The 19,155-nt window shown below is 40.5% G+C and overlaps 1 protein-coding gene across 2 annotated transcripts in view; it reads left to right on the top strand.

The window, feature by feature from the left end:
• Window positions 1-19,155, top strand: part of TMEM132D (transmembrane protein 132D) — an 818,999-nt gene that overhangs the window by 361,520 nt on the left and 438,324 nt on the right. Inside the window, exon 3 of one of the 2 annotated variants that reach the window (XM_016924625.4) lies at window positions 7,733-7,879. The exons of the other annotated variant lie outside the window; for it this stretch is intronic. Within the exon in view, the coding sequence (XP_016780114.1) occupies window positions 7,733-7,879 (147 nt within the window). The remainder of the gene's footprint in view (window positions 1-7,732; window positions 7,880-19,155) is intronic. 2 annotated transcript variants of the gene reach the window in all.

Raw genomic sequence — 19,155 nt, 5'->3', positions numbered from 1 at the left:
ACGCTCCTTCTGACCTATCGCCAGGGGTCACTAGTAGCCAACGCTCCTTCTGACCTATCGCCAGGGGTCACTAGTAGCCAACGCTCCTTCTGACCTATCGCCAGGGGTCACTAGTAGCAGAATGCTGCATCACAGGGCCTGTGCCAGTCACCTCCCTTCATCTCATTGTGCAGAAATTTTATTACCTCTCATCATCATCCTAAGAAAAAGGGTGAATACAGTGCAAGAAGGTATTTTGAGAGAGACCACATTGCCATAACTTGTATTGCAGTATATTTTCATAATTGTTCTATTTTATTATTAGTTATTATTGTTAATCTCCTCCTGTGTCTAATTTATAAATTAATTTATCATAGGTATGTGTAGAAAAAAAACATAGTATGTATAGAGTTTAGTACTATCCATGGTTTCATACATCCACTGGGGGTCTTGGACTGTATCCTCCAAGGATAGAGTGGGACTACTGTCATCACAGCTACTGTGCACAGCTGTGCAGGTTGTACACTGCTCCACTGTATGAGGCCCCATTCATATCATACTCTATATGAATAAAGCCTCCTGGGGTTAGCCAGTCACAAGTTGCACGGCCATATGGCAGACCTCGGCATGATACTATTTATATAAAATTATAGATTGGGTGTGGAAACGTACACAGAAGAATGATGACTAAATTATGGATAGCTTAGGTGTAAAGTGATGGAAGTTCCGGTGTTTTTTTTTGTTTGTTTGTTTGTTTTTGCTTTCTTCCTTGTATCTTTGTGTGTGTCCATTGATTCAGGCATTCATTCATTCTGAAGATATTTAACTTCCTCATTTACAGCTCACGTAAATCTCAGAAGTGACAGACGACATTGCTCTGCTTTAAATCTTTAGATGTCTTTTTGTCTTGGACAGTGTCTTCAAATGTTGGAATTTCACATAAAAGTCAAGATTTGTCTTTGGCAGCACCTGGCCTGTGTGCCCCGTCGATGAGGCCAGGACTCTGCAGTTTGAGTTTTCAACGTTAGTGTATTTTGTGCTTTCTAATTAATGACAGGCTGAGCTTTGCTTCTAGGGATTTTAATGTTCTATTAATCCACCAGTTACTGAAAACTGTTCTCATCATTTTCCCTCAGTGCAGTGGAGGCCACACCCCCATGCTTCCCCGTTCTTGGCTTCTCCCTGTGGGGGTGTGGAGATCCCCCATTTCTTCTGTGAACCAATTCCTCTTCTCTTTGGTCTCCTCGAACTATTCTCTACTTCCTTATGTCCGTTTAGAGCCCTTGTAATGCCTCACGGTTAGCAAGACAGCAAAAAGGGGTTGCATTGAAGTCACAGGTCTTACTTCTAAATTTAACTTTACCCACCAGAAGGGCAGTGGGAAAACAGATTCCCTTGTACAAGTGAAGGTATGAACACTTAGAGCTGGCAGGAGCATTTAAGCCCCATGTGAATATTGATATGAACACTTAGAGCTGAGCTTCCTTGTCACATGGCTGCCGCTGCTGTGTGTCGTGCACCCCGTTCTTGGGAATTAAAGGGTCTAGGGGATTCAGGTGGTCTCCTTTATCGTGGGGTGAGCACATCCTAAGGGGAATGTAAAATGATTCATTGGAGGATCAACTAAAATCAGGACTTGGCAACTGATTATTTTTAGTCTCAAGATTTAAAATGTGCATTTTCATGTGCGTTTTGTAGCACACATTATTTCAATAGTCCAACCCATGGTTCAACTGTAAAGTTTATAAACATAAAAACCTATATAAAGGTTGCATATGAATTTTTTTTTTTTTTTTTTTTTTTTTTAGATAGAGTTTCACTCTGCCACCCAGGCTGGAGTGCAGTGGCACAATCTCGGCTCACCGCAACCTCTGCCTCCCGGGTTCAAGCAATTCTCCCGTCTCAGCCTCCTGAGTAGCTGGGTGGGATTACAGGCATACACCACCACACCTGGCTAATTTTGTATTTTTAGTAGAGACAGGGTTTCTCCATCTTAGTCAGGCTGGTCTTGAACTTCTGGCCTCAGGTGATCTGCCCGCCTCGGCCTCCCAAGTGGCTGGGATTACAGGCTTGAGCTACCGCGCCCGGCCGCATATGAAAATATTTTTACTGATAGGGGTGCATGACAAAGAAGTTGGAAACATATCATTCACATTGTTACTTTAGGCTTAGCTCTTTCTTCTGCGTCACTGTTGGTCTTTAACTGGCTATAGTGGGATAGTCACAAAGTAAGGAGACTTAGCAAATATATTCCAGTAATAGAAAGAGGGACCTAGTGTCTCCCAAAGTGAAAAGTGGGACATGATTCCTAAAATACTGACAGTGGCATCGTAAGCAGGCATATCCATGTAACTGCTGGCGAGGGCAGGGCCAAGACGTCCAGATCGGGCTGGAAGTGCTTCATCATATAAGCAAAATGTTATGTGCTATATCAACATGTTGATTTAGTGGAAAGTAGCGTTTCCATAAATTTGTTTTTCTGGTCAACTGGAAATTAGAAGCCAAGAGTGATTGCAAAATACGTGAATAGAGCTATGACCTATAAAAAAAAGAAGCTTATTTTATGCTGTGTCACTATTAATGAGAGAAAATAAGTATGGAGACAAAGAGCAATTCAAAAAAGCTTTGCTGTGACCCCAAAGGGCATGTTTCCGTCAATTAACTGGGAGGAATGCTATCACCAAATCTACATGCGTAAGAGTATGGCACCCTTTGGTGGGTGCACACTGTGTATTGTTCCATAGATTGAGCCTATATGGACTCAAAAATGGAGATATCAGATTTTACCAGGATTTGATCTACTCAGAGACTGTGTGGTCACATGAATCTCTGGGGGAGAAACATGTAGACAAATCTTTCATTTCAGAAGTGAGAGAAGCAGTCCAGAAGTTTGGATCTCTTCCTATCTTCCTTCCTCCAATTCCCTGGAATTCTACAGTCAGTTATTGATTAAAGCCAATATTAGCCTGCATATAGCTGATTAGCCAATAATAGTTTCTAACAGGGCTATGTTCATTATAAACAAATAGCCTGAGATTTACACGCAATCCAAATTTCTCTTCTTGGGCTTTGAACTCTATGTAGCAAAACTTCTCTCCCTGCCCCCCTTCCTTTCTCTTTGCTCTCTCTTCCTCTTTCATTTTTTTCTAACAACACACACACACAGACACACACACACACACACACACACATGCACACACAAATCTTAAATAAACCTCCCAACAAACAAAACACTGAAATTCCCCTTTATCCCACTTTTATCTCATCAATTTTGCTTTCTGTCTTTATAGCACACATTTGTATTAGTTCAATAGCCCCAGTGTGAATTTCATACATGAATATGCCTGTATTCAGGTTGCATATTAAGAACACTTCCACTGACAAGATTGCGTAAGTAGGGAGTTTCTCTTTGGGGCAATGTTGTCATCAGCCTAAGTGTCTGTACACAGTGATTTGGAGAATGAACTCAAATTTATAGTCTTTAGGAGGCTGACACATCCCATCATTTGGAGTCGCCTGGTGGTTGTGGTGGAGGGAGATGCAAATCCTCCATCCAAATCCATCTCTCTTTCCACTATAGTGACAGGGTCACAGTGGGGATACGGCTGTCCAGGTAAAGACTGACTTTCCAGCACTCGCTGCTCTTGCAGTCAGGTGTGGCCATGAGACTAGGCTCCTTCCAATGGGAGGTGAGTGAATTTGGGCATGCAGTGCCCACCTCACCTGCTTAAGAGGAAATCCCTTGTTCTGGTCTACTGCTCTTCCCTCTTCCTCTTGGCTGGGATGGTCATGAGCACAGAGACATTAGAAGTTATACATTAAAAACAGTAGAGATGCCTTCAGCCTTGATCCCCAAATGACTGAGTGGAACAGAGACACCCAACAACCTGGGTTACCAGCAATGGATGTTCACAGGAAGAGGAAATACACTTCCTTGTTCTTGAAGTCACTGAATCTTAGCCTCCCCTTGTTATATAATTGGAAATGATCATAAATAACTCAGGCTACGTTAAACAAGAAGGGACTGGATGGGAGGATGGGGAATATTTGTATGCCTAAAGGGAAGGCTGAGAACCAGATTCAGAAATGTTAGCTGTGTTAATTCCTGCAAACCAGAGAGAAGGAAACAATAGACAGTTGTAGCAGGGCCACAAGGCTGGGTGAATTTCCCCCAACCTTTTTTATTTGCTGTGTCTCTTTGTTCAAGATTATATTCCAGAGAGAATCTTTCAGCTGGACTGGCTTAGGTCATGTGTCCACCTTTTGTCCAGGGTTGGAGGGAGAAACTCTTGACTTACAAGTCTACCACAATGGTATAGAATGGCAGAGGGGTGGGTCATATAAGCAAAATGAAGATGCTGCTATCCAGGAAAGAGATTGGGTATGAGGAGCAAAAGCAACAATTGCGCACCACATTTCTGAACCCTGGATGCTGTACTTGAAACTCTGTATGTGTGTGTTTATAATATATACATATTCTACATTACATATACATATATGTATATACACATTGCATTTATATATTTATTTATATATATATGTATATAAAATATACACAGTCCCTGCAGTTCTATTATGTTTTAAAAACACAATATACCTTTAACCCCCAGCAGGTTTTGTTGATACCCAATCACAGTGCATGTGCATACTATGGAGAAAATTATGGCTTTCCCCCATCACCATGGTAGATATATTATTAAGCATAAATCTACAGCAAAGTATCTTCAAAATCAAGTGCTATGTTTATCTCTGTGTAATGAGGCTGTCAGTGTAACCTGTATTTATTGAACCACAAGTAGGTTATAAAACTTCCATTAATGAATGTAAGTAACTCAGTTGTCATAAACAAAGGGAGAAATTAGTATTTGGTTCAGACCCAGTGGAGCCCAGGGGCATGTGTTCTAGGAACTACTTTAATGGTTCCAAATGGTGCCACTGACAGCTCTGAGATTCGTGCTTCAAAATTATGAACCCAACACACACCGTGTTCAGTAAATACCGTGTCTACATCTCCGAAGAATGACCATCCAGTTTATTACATAGATTTTACTTGATATTCACACACAAGGATACCTCTTGAGTATGCCTTCTCCAATTCTGAACATCTAAAACATGCCCTAGAAATGTGTGTTCTATTATGAAAATGTTCTGTGTCTCTGAAAGACAATTCCCAGTGTCCTGTATAAAATTCCAGGAAAAAACATTTTTGCAGAAATAATGCTACCGACTATAGCTTCATTTGCTACAGTAGAATTGTTAGCAAGAAATGTTGAATACTTCATGGGTTGAACAAGCCACTGTGTCCTTTCTTAAGAACTTGAAAAGGATTCGCTGGAGAAACGTCATCTAAATTCCACATAGCCTACTTATGAATAAAATTTCAGAAAAATGTAAGCCCATTATATATCAGAAAAGGCCTATGTACTGATATCTCCTGTATAATGAAAAGGTTGTCACAGCCAGGTTGATGACCTTATTTATTTAAAGCAATGTTGATTCAATAAAATTCCACTGCAGAGTAATTGGGACAGCCTTTAGAATTCATCTTAGTATAATAGTAGCTGTCCACAGAGGACTGTACTTTTGTTCGCTGCCACATCTTGGTTGCCTACAATTTAAATGAGTTTCTGCAAGGCAGGAATCGTAACGATTCGCCCAGTGTCTCACCTGAGTATCTAGAAAGGTCAGATGGCTTTTTGGCGTCTGCATGCGATTCCCAGTTTTTAAACGACTGCATTCAAAGTGTTTGCGTGCATAATGATTATTTAAAACATCAAACATGTATTCTCCCCCACAGAAATAATGTTATACGTGATGATCATTTTCTAAAAATGCCGACTTTTGCAGTAGGGCCACACCTAGAAGCCATTCTTTCTCTCTTTGTGGACTCGCCAAATCAGTGTGTGTGCTGGGGGTTCCTAAGACCACCCCCAGGTCCAGCGAGTCACTAGAACTCACAGGACTCAGCATGTGGTGAGAATCACTGCTCCGATGTATTCGCCAAGGAAAGCAAAGCATGGTCTGCAGAGGGAAAAGGCACAGGGGAGGAGACCAGGCTTACGCTCCCAGGAATCCTCTCCCGTGGAGTCACGCAGGATGTGCTTAATTCCTCCAATTCCTCCAGCATATAGCTGGGACAGCACTGCCAGAGGAGCTCACCTGAGCCCAGGAGTTCAGGGTTTTCACTGGGGACTGCTCATGGGGGCACCCTCTGCCTGGCACGTACCAAAATTCTATGCTCCTAGAAGACAACAAAGTGTCCAGCATAAACCACCTCATTTGCCCAGTCTAGGCACCGTGAGCCCCTCTGACCATGAAAAGGGAGGGAACGCTCCCCAAATCCAAGTTCCCAGCCACCCTTGCCAGCAGGCTTTCCTAAGGGCAGTCTCAAGCCTGCAGCCTCAGGTCTTTTGTGCACACTACGTTTTAAAATTGTTTCCATGGGAAATAGTGTTGTTGATGTTAGGGACAGACGTGTCCTGCTTTTTCTCAAAGCCCTGGTCCTATGAGTGTCATCTCCCCCTCGCCTTTTGTCCCTAATATTAATAGCAGAAGATGGTCTCACTTTCTGCTCTGGCATGACAGAGAGGGATTTTGAGATGTAGGCTCTGGCGCCATTGCCTTACTGCGTGTTTATATAGGCACAATGATTACAAGTCTGGAGGAAACTCCAAGTCGGCCGCCCCCACCATCCTCGTCTGCCTAGGTCAGGTACCATCAGCGTGTTCCAGGTTCCCCTTGGTACTCTCGCTTCAAGACTTTTCCTATTTTCCGCTGAGGGACTAAGAGAAAACACAGCAGGAAACATTAGCTTTTTCAAACTTCTAGGCCAGCTTGTAAATCAAAATCAAACTGTTTGCATTTTATTTTATTTTCTATTTTATTTATTATTATTTTTCTTTTGAGGCAGGATCTCACTTTGTCACCCAAGCTGGAGTGCTGCGGGTCGATCTCAGCTCACTGCAGCCTCCGCCTCCCAGGTTCAAGTGATCCTCCCACCTCAGCCTCCCAAGTAGCTAGGACTACAGGGGCACACCACCACACTCAAATAATTTTTGTATTTTTAGTCAAGATGGGGTTTCATTATTCTATGTTTCTTTTAGAAACTTGAATTGGAAAGAACATATGGAATGGAAAGCATACACTAAGAAGACAAGATTATAAAAAGCAAACAGGGCTGGGTGCAGTAGCTCCCACTTTGGGAGGCTGAGGCAAGTGGATCACTTGAGGCCATCATTGTTCCTTCCCCTATCTGAACCTCAGCCCCCTCATTTTGGGCTTGGAACCTTGCTAGGAAGATCAGATAATATAGACACAATGTCCATCAGTGCCTGGCACTGGGAGACATTCAATGAATGTGCGTTCTTATTTCAGTCTTTACTTTTGCATTTTCATTGCCTTTTTCTATTGAGTTTGGCCAGGCTAAGGGTTTTCAGGTAGTTCTGTGTTTGTGTTTGGCTTGGCTTTATTTAAAGATACAAGCTAGTGCAAGGATATTCTATTTCTTTCTGTAACTAATGTTTGCTGGCTGTCAGTCTACCATCTCTAGCTCTTTAGTAAAGGTAGGAAAAACTGAAAGAAATTAGGGCAGATGGCTTGGAAGGCGACTGCAAATTTGTGTTTAAATCCTAGTATACATGAGCTTACACCTGCCAGGCAACGGTGAGCAATTAAGCTCCCCGTGTTCCCAGAACCAGCATGACCCGGGGATTCCCCAGAGCTGACTCAGACCCACACGTGCTGTCTCCAACAGGGCAAAGGTGAAGAAAGGCGTGAACATCATCGGCGTGCGAGCCAGCAGCCCTTCCATTTGGGATGTCAAGGAGCGCACGGATTATACTGGAAAGTATGCACCAGCTGTCATCGTTTGTCAGAAGAAAGCAGCTGGCTCAGAAAACAGGTGAGTCCCAACTGGCCTCCGATATATTCAGATCAGCTGCAAATGTGGCCTGATTTTTTTTTTTTTTCCTAGATTGCTAACAACCATTTCCACTGTGGTTTGCATTTGGTGTGTGTCGTCTGTTCTATCAGGGCCTCCAGGTAGATGAATGGAATCTTTGATTTGGGAAAGGTGGGCTCTTATTCACAGCAGACCTACTTAGAACCCCAGCAGAGCACCGTATCACCTGCAAGGACTGCACCATGCAGATGGAATTGACCCACAAACCATGTTCCTCTTCAACATGACCTCTTTCTAGTCCATGTTATTGGAGGAACTGAAACTCTGCATGTCTCATGAAACGGCCCATTTTGCAAGTGTTAGAAACCAGAGCCTATATGTCTCTCTTGACACGGGTGAATTCCACGTTTGCAGTGTGTATTTAAATTCAATGCATATGATTGTATTCATGGGCAGGCATTTTCTGATGGCACAGTGAACTATCTGCAGTAGAATTGCAGGGAATTGTGGATCACTCTAGGGAGAAATTAAAACCTGAATCTGTCTCTGATAGCCACCAAATTAGAAACAATCAATTCACAGCTAGGCAAAGGGAGGCTCGGAAACTCAGTAGTTCTTGTTTTATTGCACTTTCCTGAAATCTCATTTGTGGCTCTGGGGGTATCCTAGTCTGGTCACATATTTTTGTCACCTGTATGTTGCTTTTTGCTCAGGATTCTATTGAAAATTTCAACAATAATGAAAGGATGAATTCCGGTATGCCATGCATTATTTCTGGAGTGCATTTTTAAACTTCCTAGCTCAGTGTTTGGAAAATATCCTTATTTTTTATTATTTATTCTAGCAGGGAGCTCAGGAATCTCAGCTGATAACTATTATGATTTTTTTTGGCTTATGATCAAGGAGCATTTGAAACCAATGTGGGGATGATTTGATTTGGATTCTTTTCTGTACTTCTTTGCTCGATGTTGGTTTTTAGGAATTTGGATTATCAGCAGCTCTCGTTTGGGCCTTTCCTTTTTATTCTTGAAGATTTGCTTGTACAGCAAATGAGAGGGAAAAGAGAAAATCTGTATTTGAGTTCAGTCCTAGATATGTATGTAATGATATGTTTATGTAGTGATAGTGTGCCATACTGGTGAACTGGGTGAACTTATAGATACACAAATTGAAACACATCTGTACCAGTAATATAATTTGGAAATCATGTGCTATCTCAATAAAATATTTCTTTTGTGTTTTGTAGTTAGCAAAAATTGGGATAGATGGACACGGGGGTGGATGGATGGGTAGACGGATGGAGGAATGGATAGATTGATGGGCAAATGGATGGATGGATGAGTGGATGGATGAGAGGGTGGATGAATAGATGTGTTTATTCTTTATCAGAAGAAAAGAATAAATTTAGGGGAAAGAATCTCAACCAGTGAACTTTCATTTTCTCTTGTGATTTCTTTTGCCATCTCTTTTTATGTATTAGTAGAAGCAGTAGTTGTAGTCTTGTCTATGAGAGACTGAGGGAGTTGAACCATTAGAAAATATTTGTGCCTTTTTTATTGTTAACTTCTGACAAATAGTTCAGTTCATCTTGGACACGGAGAGAGAGCATGGGGGGCCCAATGGTGGCTCCTTCCCATTGAAATGTAAGCTGCCTTTTTATAGTTCCAGAGGCTTCCAGAATCTCAGCACATTCAGAGGACATCCAAATGCAGAAATGCATGGTGGATGCCATTTATTTTTCTTTCATCTGTGTCAGTATCTTCTTTAAGAAACAAGGACCCTGAATAGAATATAAAGCTCTTCTTTTAAAAGCCCTAATTCTTCATTCTAAGTGAAGACCATTCCTTATCTCTTTGTAGATTCTGATGCCAGTTTTCTGTTTCCTTTTTTATCTTTTTTCTTCTTGTCTTCTGGAGGCCAGGATATGTTTCCTCATACTATGGGTCTGGATGATGGAAAAAGGTTATACACATACAGATACACACACACACACAATATGTTGTATGTGTATAATATGTTATATGTGTGTACATGCATACAGCATATTATATATGCATATAGAACATATATATGTGATATAGGTATGCAAATGCATGCATGCATATAGATGTACATTTTACAGGTGTTTTGTTGATAGACAAATGTGTTGATGTAGGGATTTTACACAGCAGCTAGGAAGGCTTTGCTTAATGAGGAAGCTCTAGAACCGAAGTCTTATAGTTTTGGGAGCAGGTCTTTTTCCAGTTATGCTCCAGCTCGTACAGCAGTGTCTGGCACACAGTGGGCTGTCTATAAATATTTGTTCAATTTGATAATTTGTTCTAGAATTAGGCCATATCTCTGGTATATATGTATTATGATACAAATTTGTATGCACACATATTTAGTGGTTTTCTGTATGCTTGTTCAAAAAGTAAGGTGCATAGCTGCATGTATAATGCTGCATTTGGGGAAACCCAGAGAAGGGTACTTTTGTGAGCACACTATGTCCCAAGAAGTCTACACAAAGGACTGGCAACTGCGATTTCTACTGGAGAGAACTGGGAAGCTGGGAGAAAAGGCTGAATGTAAATTACTTTTTACAGTGAACCATTTGAACTGTTTGATTTTTTTTTTTTTGCTGTGTGCATGTATTACCTATTTCATAAGACATCTGCAACTAAAATAGAGATTTTTAAAATATGATGTATTCATTCATATATTCAACTTTTGTCCTCGCTTTGAAACTTTTCATTTTACCTCTGCCTTTGGAGAATTAAACAAAGAGAAATCATGCTCCATGATTACAGATAGTGAATGGACTGCGATGAGCTGTGTTTTTCTTAAGGATAATTGGAAAATGGATTATAGAGTAGATGTTTTAATAATATTGGTAGGTTTTGCTTCAGAAGCTGTTTTGCTTTATAATTTCCTCCTACCCTCTTTGAGTGTTTTCCAGTTATTCTTAAAAGTCAGAATCTGATCATCATAATGCAAAAGAAGCAGTGTTAATTAGCTTGAGAGTCATAGATTTTGTATTGCTAATAATTTGCCATGGATCAGGAAGTTGTGTTAATGAAGTTAAGTCACTGTGACAGGTTTAATTTTGTGTATTAAGGAGACACTTTTGTGCTAGTGATGAACTCACCAGGAGTGAGCGAAGATCTCTTATCTAAGTTTAACTGCATCCTTCCCTGCTTGAAGAAGTTAGGTTGCTGAGAATCTGATCATAACAGTATGAACATGTGAATGTTACCCCAGCTATCAGATCTGTTTTGACTAAGCATTGCCTGCAGGATAACCAATTACGCTGTGTCCATCAAATTGCATTTTGCATTTGCAAAATCTTGCTCAGTATACTCCTATGTTAACTTAGATAAATATGTAACAAAAGCCACATGTTCTCATTTCCTTGTAGTTCTCTCCACAGACAAGTGTTTCCCAAAGCTCACCATGGTTGATATGTAAATGATTTTAGGTGTCACGTAGAAAGGAGGATCAGTATACTTGAATGAGAGAAACTTACATTTATTTAAGTTCTCCAGCAAGACTTGATTGAAGAGAAGTTCATCTCTTTTAAGGGCTAGTATCTCTTTAAAGCCTCTATCCTTAGCTGGTACATTATAGATAGGCAAGAGTACGTAGATAAATTTAATCTATTTTCATAATTATCTATTTGTTCATTATAATACTGATTTTACATTTTTTGTAAATAACGTTTCATTTTAAAACAAATGTTTTTGTTTCATTTTGTTTTGTTTCCTGAGACAAGGTCTCACACTGTTGCCCAAGCCGGAGTGCAGTGGTGCGATCTTGGCTCACTGCAGCCTCTGCCTCCTGGGTTCAAGCAATTCTCCTGCCTCAGCCACCCAAGTAGCTGGGATTACAGGCGTGCACTACCACACCTGGCTAATTTTTGTATATATAGTAGAGATGGGGTTTTGCCCTGTTGCCCAGGCTGGTCTCAAACTCCTGAGCCCAAGCAATCTACCTGCCTTGGCCTTCCAAAGTGCTGGGATTACGGGAATGAACCACCATACCCGGCCTTAAATAGATTGTTTTCTGAAACAAATAGGAATATCTTAAACAAGACAGAAGTTTTTTCTTTCTCACATAAAGGAAGCTTAAGGCTGGCCACGGCTGGAATGGCAGTTCTCCAGTATCACTAGGGTCCCAGGCACCTTTCTTTCTTCAACACCATGTGAATGGAGGGCTTACATCCTCATAGATCAAGACTGCTTCAGGAGTGTCGGTCATTGCATCAGCATTGCAGGCAAAAGAAAAGTGACAGAAAAGGGTCTTCTTAACTGGGTTGACTCTTTTTAGGCAACCTTCCTGGAAGCTCTTTTCAACCCTATTTCTCTCTCTTGCATCTCACTGATAAGAACTTAATCACATGACCAAACCATACTTCAAAACAAAGTAGGAAACATGATTTATTACCAGCAGTGTGCCCAGTTCAAAATCAGTGTTCTGTTCTAAAGAAAGAAGAGGCTGGGCGTGGTGGCTCATGCCTGTAATCCCAGCACTTTGGGAGGCTGAGGTGGGTGGATGATGAGGTCAGGAGTTCGAGACCATCCTGGCCAATATGGTGAAACCCCGTCTCTACTAAAAATACAAAAATTAGCTGGGCATGGTGGTGCATGCCTGTAATCCCAGCTACTCAGGAGGCTGAGGCAGGAGAATCGCTTGAACCTGGGAGGCAAAGGTTGAGGTGAGCCGAGATCATGCCATTGCACTCCAGCCTGGGAGACAGAGCCAAAGACTTTGTCTCGAGGAAAAAAAAAAAAAAAAAAAAAAAAAAAGAGCAGCCTGGGGGAGTGGGGCAACCAGCAACCTCTATTTCGTCAATTTATAAAGAATACACATGTGGGATTTCCATAGGATGATGAAAAAAGCATAATACCTCACTACCTCCTTCACTTTATTAGGATCCCTTAGAAATTTGCAGTACAATATAATAGGGTGGGGAAACTCACATTAGCACGCTACCAGAACAGGTGTTGTGTGTATGTTAGAAACTTAAAGAAATGCTTGTTAATTTTCTAGCAGGCTGTTATCCACTAAATGAAACAATCAGCTCTTCTGAGACCCAGAATCTGAGTATCACCCAACCAAAAACAAACCTGAGACAGTGGTATGAAGTCATCAAAATGGCGTGACTTTCCTTTTGTGGGCAACTGTGATTTATGATGCCTTAAATAGTTTCCATATCCTCCCTATTGACTATGGATTACCACAGTTGTATGTATTACCATCCGAATGATGATTCCGCAAAGAGAGTGGGAAGAACATAAATGTGAGATCCAGAAAATGTGATGTTTCGTTCTCATTTTTATGCTGTGCGTCGCAGTGATGTCTCTCTGGCAGATGACCAGAGAGGAAAAGCAACTTCCTCTTCTGTAATATTGGCATAACAATGCCAGCCTTCCCTGGACTGTTGTGAGAATCAAATACAGTCACACATGCGCACACACTTTGAAATAATCAACAGAACCATTAAAAGAAACCCATCTCTTCATCATTTTTAGATTCGTAAAACACCCATGTAGCATATGCAGCACACATGCCCGAGTCCTCCTAGACCATGAAGGATGCTTTTATTTCCAGAGTCTAAATTTAAATTTGCCAAAGTACAAGATGAATCACATTAGTGGTATACCGAGCCTGTATCAAAGATAACAAAGTTTCCCCATTATGTTTAAATTTAGAATCTGTCAGAAGCATTTCCATTCAAGTTTGTTTTAATAACTTCTGCGTTAGGGATACAACAGACCAAGATGTTGTTTTCAGAACTACTAGATATCATTTCTATTAATTATATTAGCAAAAAAAAAAAAAAAAAAAACCCGGCTGGGCACCGTGGCTCATACCTGTAATCCCAGCACTTTTGGAAGCCAGGGCGGGCAGATCACGAAGTCAGGAGATCGAGACCATCCTGGCTAACACGGTGAAACCCCATCTCTACTAAAAATACAAAAAATTAGCCGGGCGTGGTGGTGGGTGCCTGTAGTCCCAGCTACACAGGAGGCTGAAGCAGGGGAGTCGCCTGAACCCGGGAGGCGGAGCTTGCAGTGAGCCAAGATCGCGCCACTGCACTCCAGCCTGGCGACAGAGCGAGACTCCGTCTCAAAAAAAAAAAAAGAAAAGAAAAAAATATGAAAATAATAAAATGTTCTTCTGAGGATAAGGGACAACGGAGAACTCTTTTCTTTTGAGACGGAGTCTCACTCTGTCGCTAGGCTGGAGTGGCGCAATCTCCGCTCACTGCAACCTCCGCCTCCCGCAAGAACAGAGAACTCTTATACCCTTCTGGGGATTTGTAAAATGGTTCTTCCACTTTAGAGATATATTTGTCAGTATCTGGCTAATAAGATTTAAAACCTGCATCCTATGACCCTGAAATTACAGTTGTAGAAATATATGCTCTAGATAAAAGCTTAGCCATCAATCTGGAGAGATGGATACAGGGCTGTAATTGCAGCCGCTTTTTTTGGTAATAGCAGGCAGTTAAAAACAGCCTAAATGCCCATCAAGATGTGAATTAATTTTAAAAAGTTGTGTTCATGTAATAAATGTTATGCAGCAATTATGAGGGATGCCATTGATCTGTGTATATCAGCAAGAAATTAACCTGAAACTGTAATGTTGAACGGGGAGAAAATCTTGAATAGTAGCATGTACAATATGTTACCGCTCATGTAATTATGAAGAGAACCCCCCAGCAATGTGTTGTTTTAGAGAAAAATACTGAGTTAATACAGGTATAGATGGGATAAGGACATGGCTGTTTCTTTCTCTTTTTTTCACCTTTTTATTTTTTTATTTTTTATTATTGTACTTTAAGTTTTAGGGTACATGTGCACAATTTGCAGGTTTGTTACATATGTATACATGTGCCATGTTGGTGTGCTGCACCCATTAACTCGTCATTTAGCATTAGGTATATCTCCTAATGCTATCCCTCCCCCATCCCCCCACCCCACGACAGGCCCCGGTGTGTGATGTTCCCCTTCCTGTGTCCATGTGTTCTCATTGTTCAAAGCCAGTGTTTGAGAAATGCAAGTTCAGGTGAAGTATGCAAAGATATTTTCTGGACATTGTGGGGAATAGAGCTTTAGAATCTTCCTAAGATAGCACTGAGTTTTGTCCCAGTAAATGTAAGCTTATCTACATTGCCTCCTTGAGAAACATTTAGTCTCAGCCAGGAGGCAGCGGTAATTCAAGCATATGGCCTGGCAGTCAAGGGGAATGATGAACCCCATTCTCTGTGAAATCAGACTTCAGGCTGACTCACTCACCGTTTCCTGACACTCATTCAATCTCATTATACAGTAGCATGAGGGAGTGTGACATTTGCCTTAATTTACCCTCGTATTGCTTTGCTTTTATTATATCCATATATCTGGTATTTAATATCTTCTGTTTCCAAGTAGAGCACCAAATTTAGAATTAAATTATTGAACATCCACTTTCCGTGGGTAACGGCGCTGAGTTACCGCCACGCGTCTTTGCTAGCGGGAGCTGCCGTGGCTTTTTGATGGGATCTCCAGAGTGCTGTAATACTAAAATACCGACTGCTTCTCTTGCTACAGCTACAAGAGTCATGCGTGTGGCATCAATAATAACCTAATAGCAACAATAATTACATTATGCCACTTACTGGTGTTCATCAAAATGCTTCATCAATACACTCCGGGGTTGTAGATCATGGCTCATGTTTGGTTGCTGTCGGTTTGTGATTTCAGAGTCCTACGAAGGCCACTAGATGTTGCTTCGAGGAAAGAGAAAGCTCCCATTTCAATGGAACTACCAAAAACACCTGCAGTGGCAGAAATATCTAAAGTGACACATGACATTCCATGTAGAAAACCATGTGCTACTATCTGTCTTCATGTACATGTCTGAACTTGCAGCTTCAATAAGTGTGTGTGTCTGTGTGTGTGTGCACGTGCGTGTGTATGCACACATGTGCAACCCTTAGTGTCCTCTCTGAGCATGGAAACCGTCAGTAGCAGTCCTACAGAGAAAAAAATTTCTATGTCTGTATCTATATCTATGTCGACATACATCTATTTTTCTATATCTAATCTATGTATACATATATATAATCTATGTCTACATATATATCTAATCTATGTCTACATATATATCTAATCTATGTCTACATATATATCTAATCTGTATAGCTTTGTCTATATCTACAGATCCATATTTATATCTATATCTTATCCATACCAATATCTATACTTACATATGTATTAGTAATATATATACACACACTGTAAAATCTAAAAGTGTTTTTTTATTTGTTAAGGATCATGAACATTTGCAGTCACTGTTTCTGATGGGTGTTCATTGTCTACAAGTGAATAGATTTCTGCATCTCTCCGAAATAGTCTTCGATGTTTTTGATGATGAGGGAGTGTTCTTTGCGACAGCCATTTCCTTTGATCACTTAACTGTGTGGGCCGCATGGTCTCGGGTCTGTCCCTTCACGCTCCATGACAACCCTTTACCGTGAGTATTTTATCAAACTTGCCAAAACTTCCAGATTCCCCTGGTGTGTTTAGCTTGATGGAACAAATGCTGTGTGTGGATGATCTGTGGCTTGAAGGCCTGGGGAACAGTTTAGAAAGATAATAGTATTTCATGGAACATTAAAAAAAGAAATGAAAGAAAAATTATACGATCCATCTGAAGAAGCTTTATTTACAGTCCAACTGGTGCAAAGTATCATCTTTCTTATGTCCTAAAAATTTCATTCTAAGTGTTGTTTCTCATGGACAGGATGTCTTATTTTTTAAGTATTAATATATACAGTTTGGTTTCTATCCTTTCTAAAAGCAACTTTCTTCTGACAGCTTTCACCTGCCATGATGTGTGTCAATCAGTGTAAGAACTTTCTTTGGTAACATCTTAGTCCTTTAACCCTGGTGACTAACTGACATCAGTTAGAGAAACTGGCAATACGGGCATATGACTTTAGATTCCTACTTAGAACCTTCGTTAAGCTCTTGCGTTATAAATTACATACTGTCAAATTGACCTATTTTAGGCACACAGTTAAATGAGTTTTAGGAGAATGTCTTTGGTTGTTCAGCCATCACTGCAACCCAGTTTTCCATCATCGGAAAAAAAAAAATCAGCTTTTACCCATTTGCATGAAGTTTTTATTTCTATCCCAATTCTAGGCAAGCCATGGTCTCTTCTGTCTATAATTTTGCTGTTTCCATAATAGCCCAAACTGTGAATCACCCAAATGTCTGCCAGCTGGTGAGGGATAAATAACCGTGGTGCATTTAAGCAGCGGAATACTACTCAGCAATGAAAAAGAACAAGCGACAGAAGCATTGAGAAAACATAGATAAGGCCTGAAGTGTGATACTGAAGGAAGCCAGACACAAGAGGACGGGTTTATGATTCCGCTGATATTCAGTTTCTAGACTGCATTTTAAATTGATAGATTTTCAGCTTCTCAATGGGACCCACTAAGTTACCAAGTACCTGGTTACCTTAATTCTTTCTCAACTGCTCTTTTATTTTCTTTGTATTTTCTATATAAACTTGCTCTTTTCCTTTTAGAACTTTTTCTAAAAGGAACAGTTAACTTCCATTTAAAAGCTCTGTGATCAGCAGTAGAAGAAATAAATGATCCATTCACCAGCCATTCTAATCAGGGGTAGCATTAAAAGCTTTTTCACCTTGCTATTTTGAAGACGTTTATTTCTTTAAACAAATGATTCCAATTAATAAATGCAGGTAGTTCTAGACACTTAATCTTTTGTCTTAAAGGTAGATCCAGTTTTTCTACCACAGAACAGAGATTCTGTGTGTAAATTCAACTCGTATCACAAGACCAGTGACCCCTTTCCTATAACCTGAATTAGAAAATCCTCCAGAGTAAAATGGGTGTCTGTTTTGTGGACAGAATACCAACATGTGATGTAATTGTATCAGGATCAAATTCAAAGTCTACAAGAGACATCAACTGGGACTGTGTAAATATAAGAAAGTATCTCCTCAGTTCAGTCAATATCAATCTCAGCCACTGGGTGTTTTTTGTCTACAATTACTCAGCATTGTTTTTGAACAACTCTCAAAGTCTGGGAAACTTGCTAAATGTGGTTTTGATTACTCACTCCTGGAGGCAAGTGTAACGTGGATGAGAGCAACATTTTGTTTGGTCTATAGGTCCTTATTATAGCAGATCTACAGGCAGAAAACCTGTGCGAAGGTCTTGAAAAGAAATGAGACCACGTGGGTGTCTGAAAGCACTGATGGGAGAGGATGATTGGATTTGGTTTTTAATATCAAGACACAGAGATGATCTCAACATGTACAGCTTAATCGTGGCATGCCTTGATCATTCTTTTACCTGAAATCATTAAAAAGTTGGAGGGCTTAAGGTATAAAATTGTTGAAGCTTGGTCCGGGTTTCCTGAAACTCTGACAGTAACAATCTTTTCACAATATTTATCATGTCTACATCAAACTTTCAGGGTCACTTACATGCTCCTTTAACTCCTTTTACTTTTGAATTCAAGTAAATTTATTCCAAAGGGAAGTTATAAAAATGGAAAAACTAGGATAATTTGGATTTAGAAGTTAATTGTGAAAATCAAATAATGAAAGGAGTCACTACTGATGAATTCCACATGGAGACTATTGTTTGCAGCCAGTTCCGGGGGCTTTTTCTTCTGTGTTAGAACAGATAGTTGGGAGGTCTTACAGAAGGATTAGAGACGTATGCACCCCAGAGTAAGCATTTCTCCTTAAGAGAATCAATGGATTGAAAGCAAAATGTCATGGTATTAAGCATTTCACTGTGTACTATTGTTCTCTCCAGCTAAACCCACAGCTGGAAAGAGAGTAGAGGAGTTGGGAGGCCCTAAGATTATTTAATGTCTGTTCTGCTTAAACACCCACCAAAAATCAAGTTCGGCCTCACCAAACACTGTCTTGCACACCTATGGTGACAGATGCCCCACACTAACAAAAACAGTACTGTACAAGATACTTATCTATCTATACATATATGTGCACATACATCATATTCCTAGAGCCCTTTATAAGTTGCAAAATGTATTTTATATGGGAAATTTATGTTTTCTCCTGATTGTTTCCTTGATACCTTTAAAACAAGCATTCTTGGCCAGGCGCGGTGGCTCACACCTGTAATCCCATAACTTTGGGAGGCAGAGGCGGGCGGATCACCTGAGGTCAGGAGTTGGGGACCAGCCTGGCCAACATGGTAAAACCCTGTCTGTACTAAAAATACAAAAAGTAGCTGGGCA

The sequence above is a fragment of the Pan troglodytes genome, chromosome 10, assembly GCF_028858775.2.
Source record: "Pan troglodytes isolate AG18354 chromosome 10, NHGRI_mPanTro3-v2.0_pri, whole genome shotgun sequence".
NCBI lineage: Eukaryota > Metazoa > Chordata > Mammalia > Primates > Hominidae > Pan > Pan troglodytes.
This window is presented reverse-complemented; position numbering and strand designations above follow the sequence as displayed.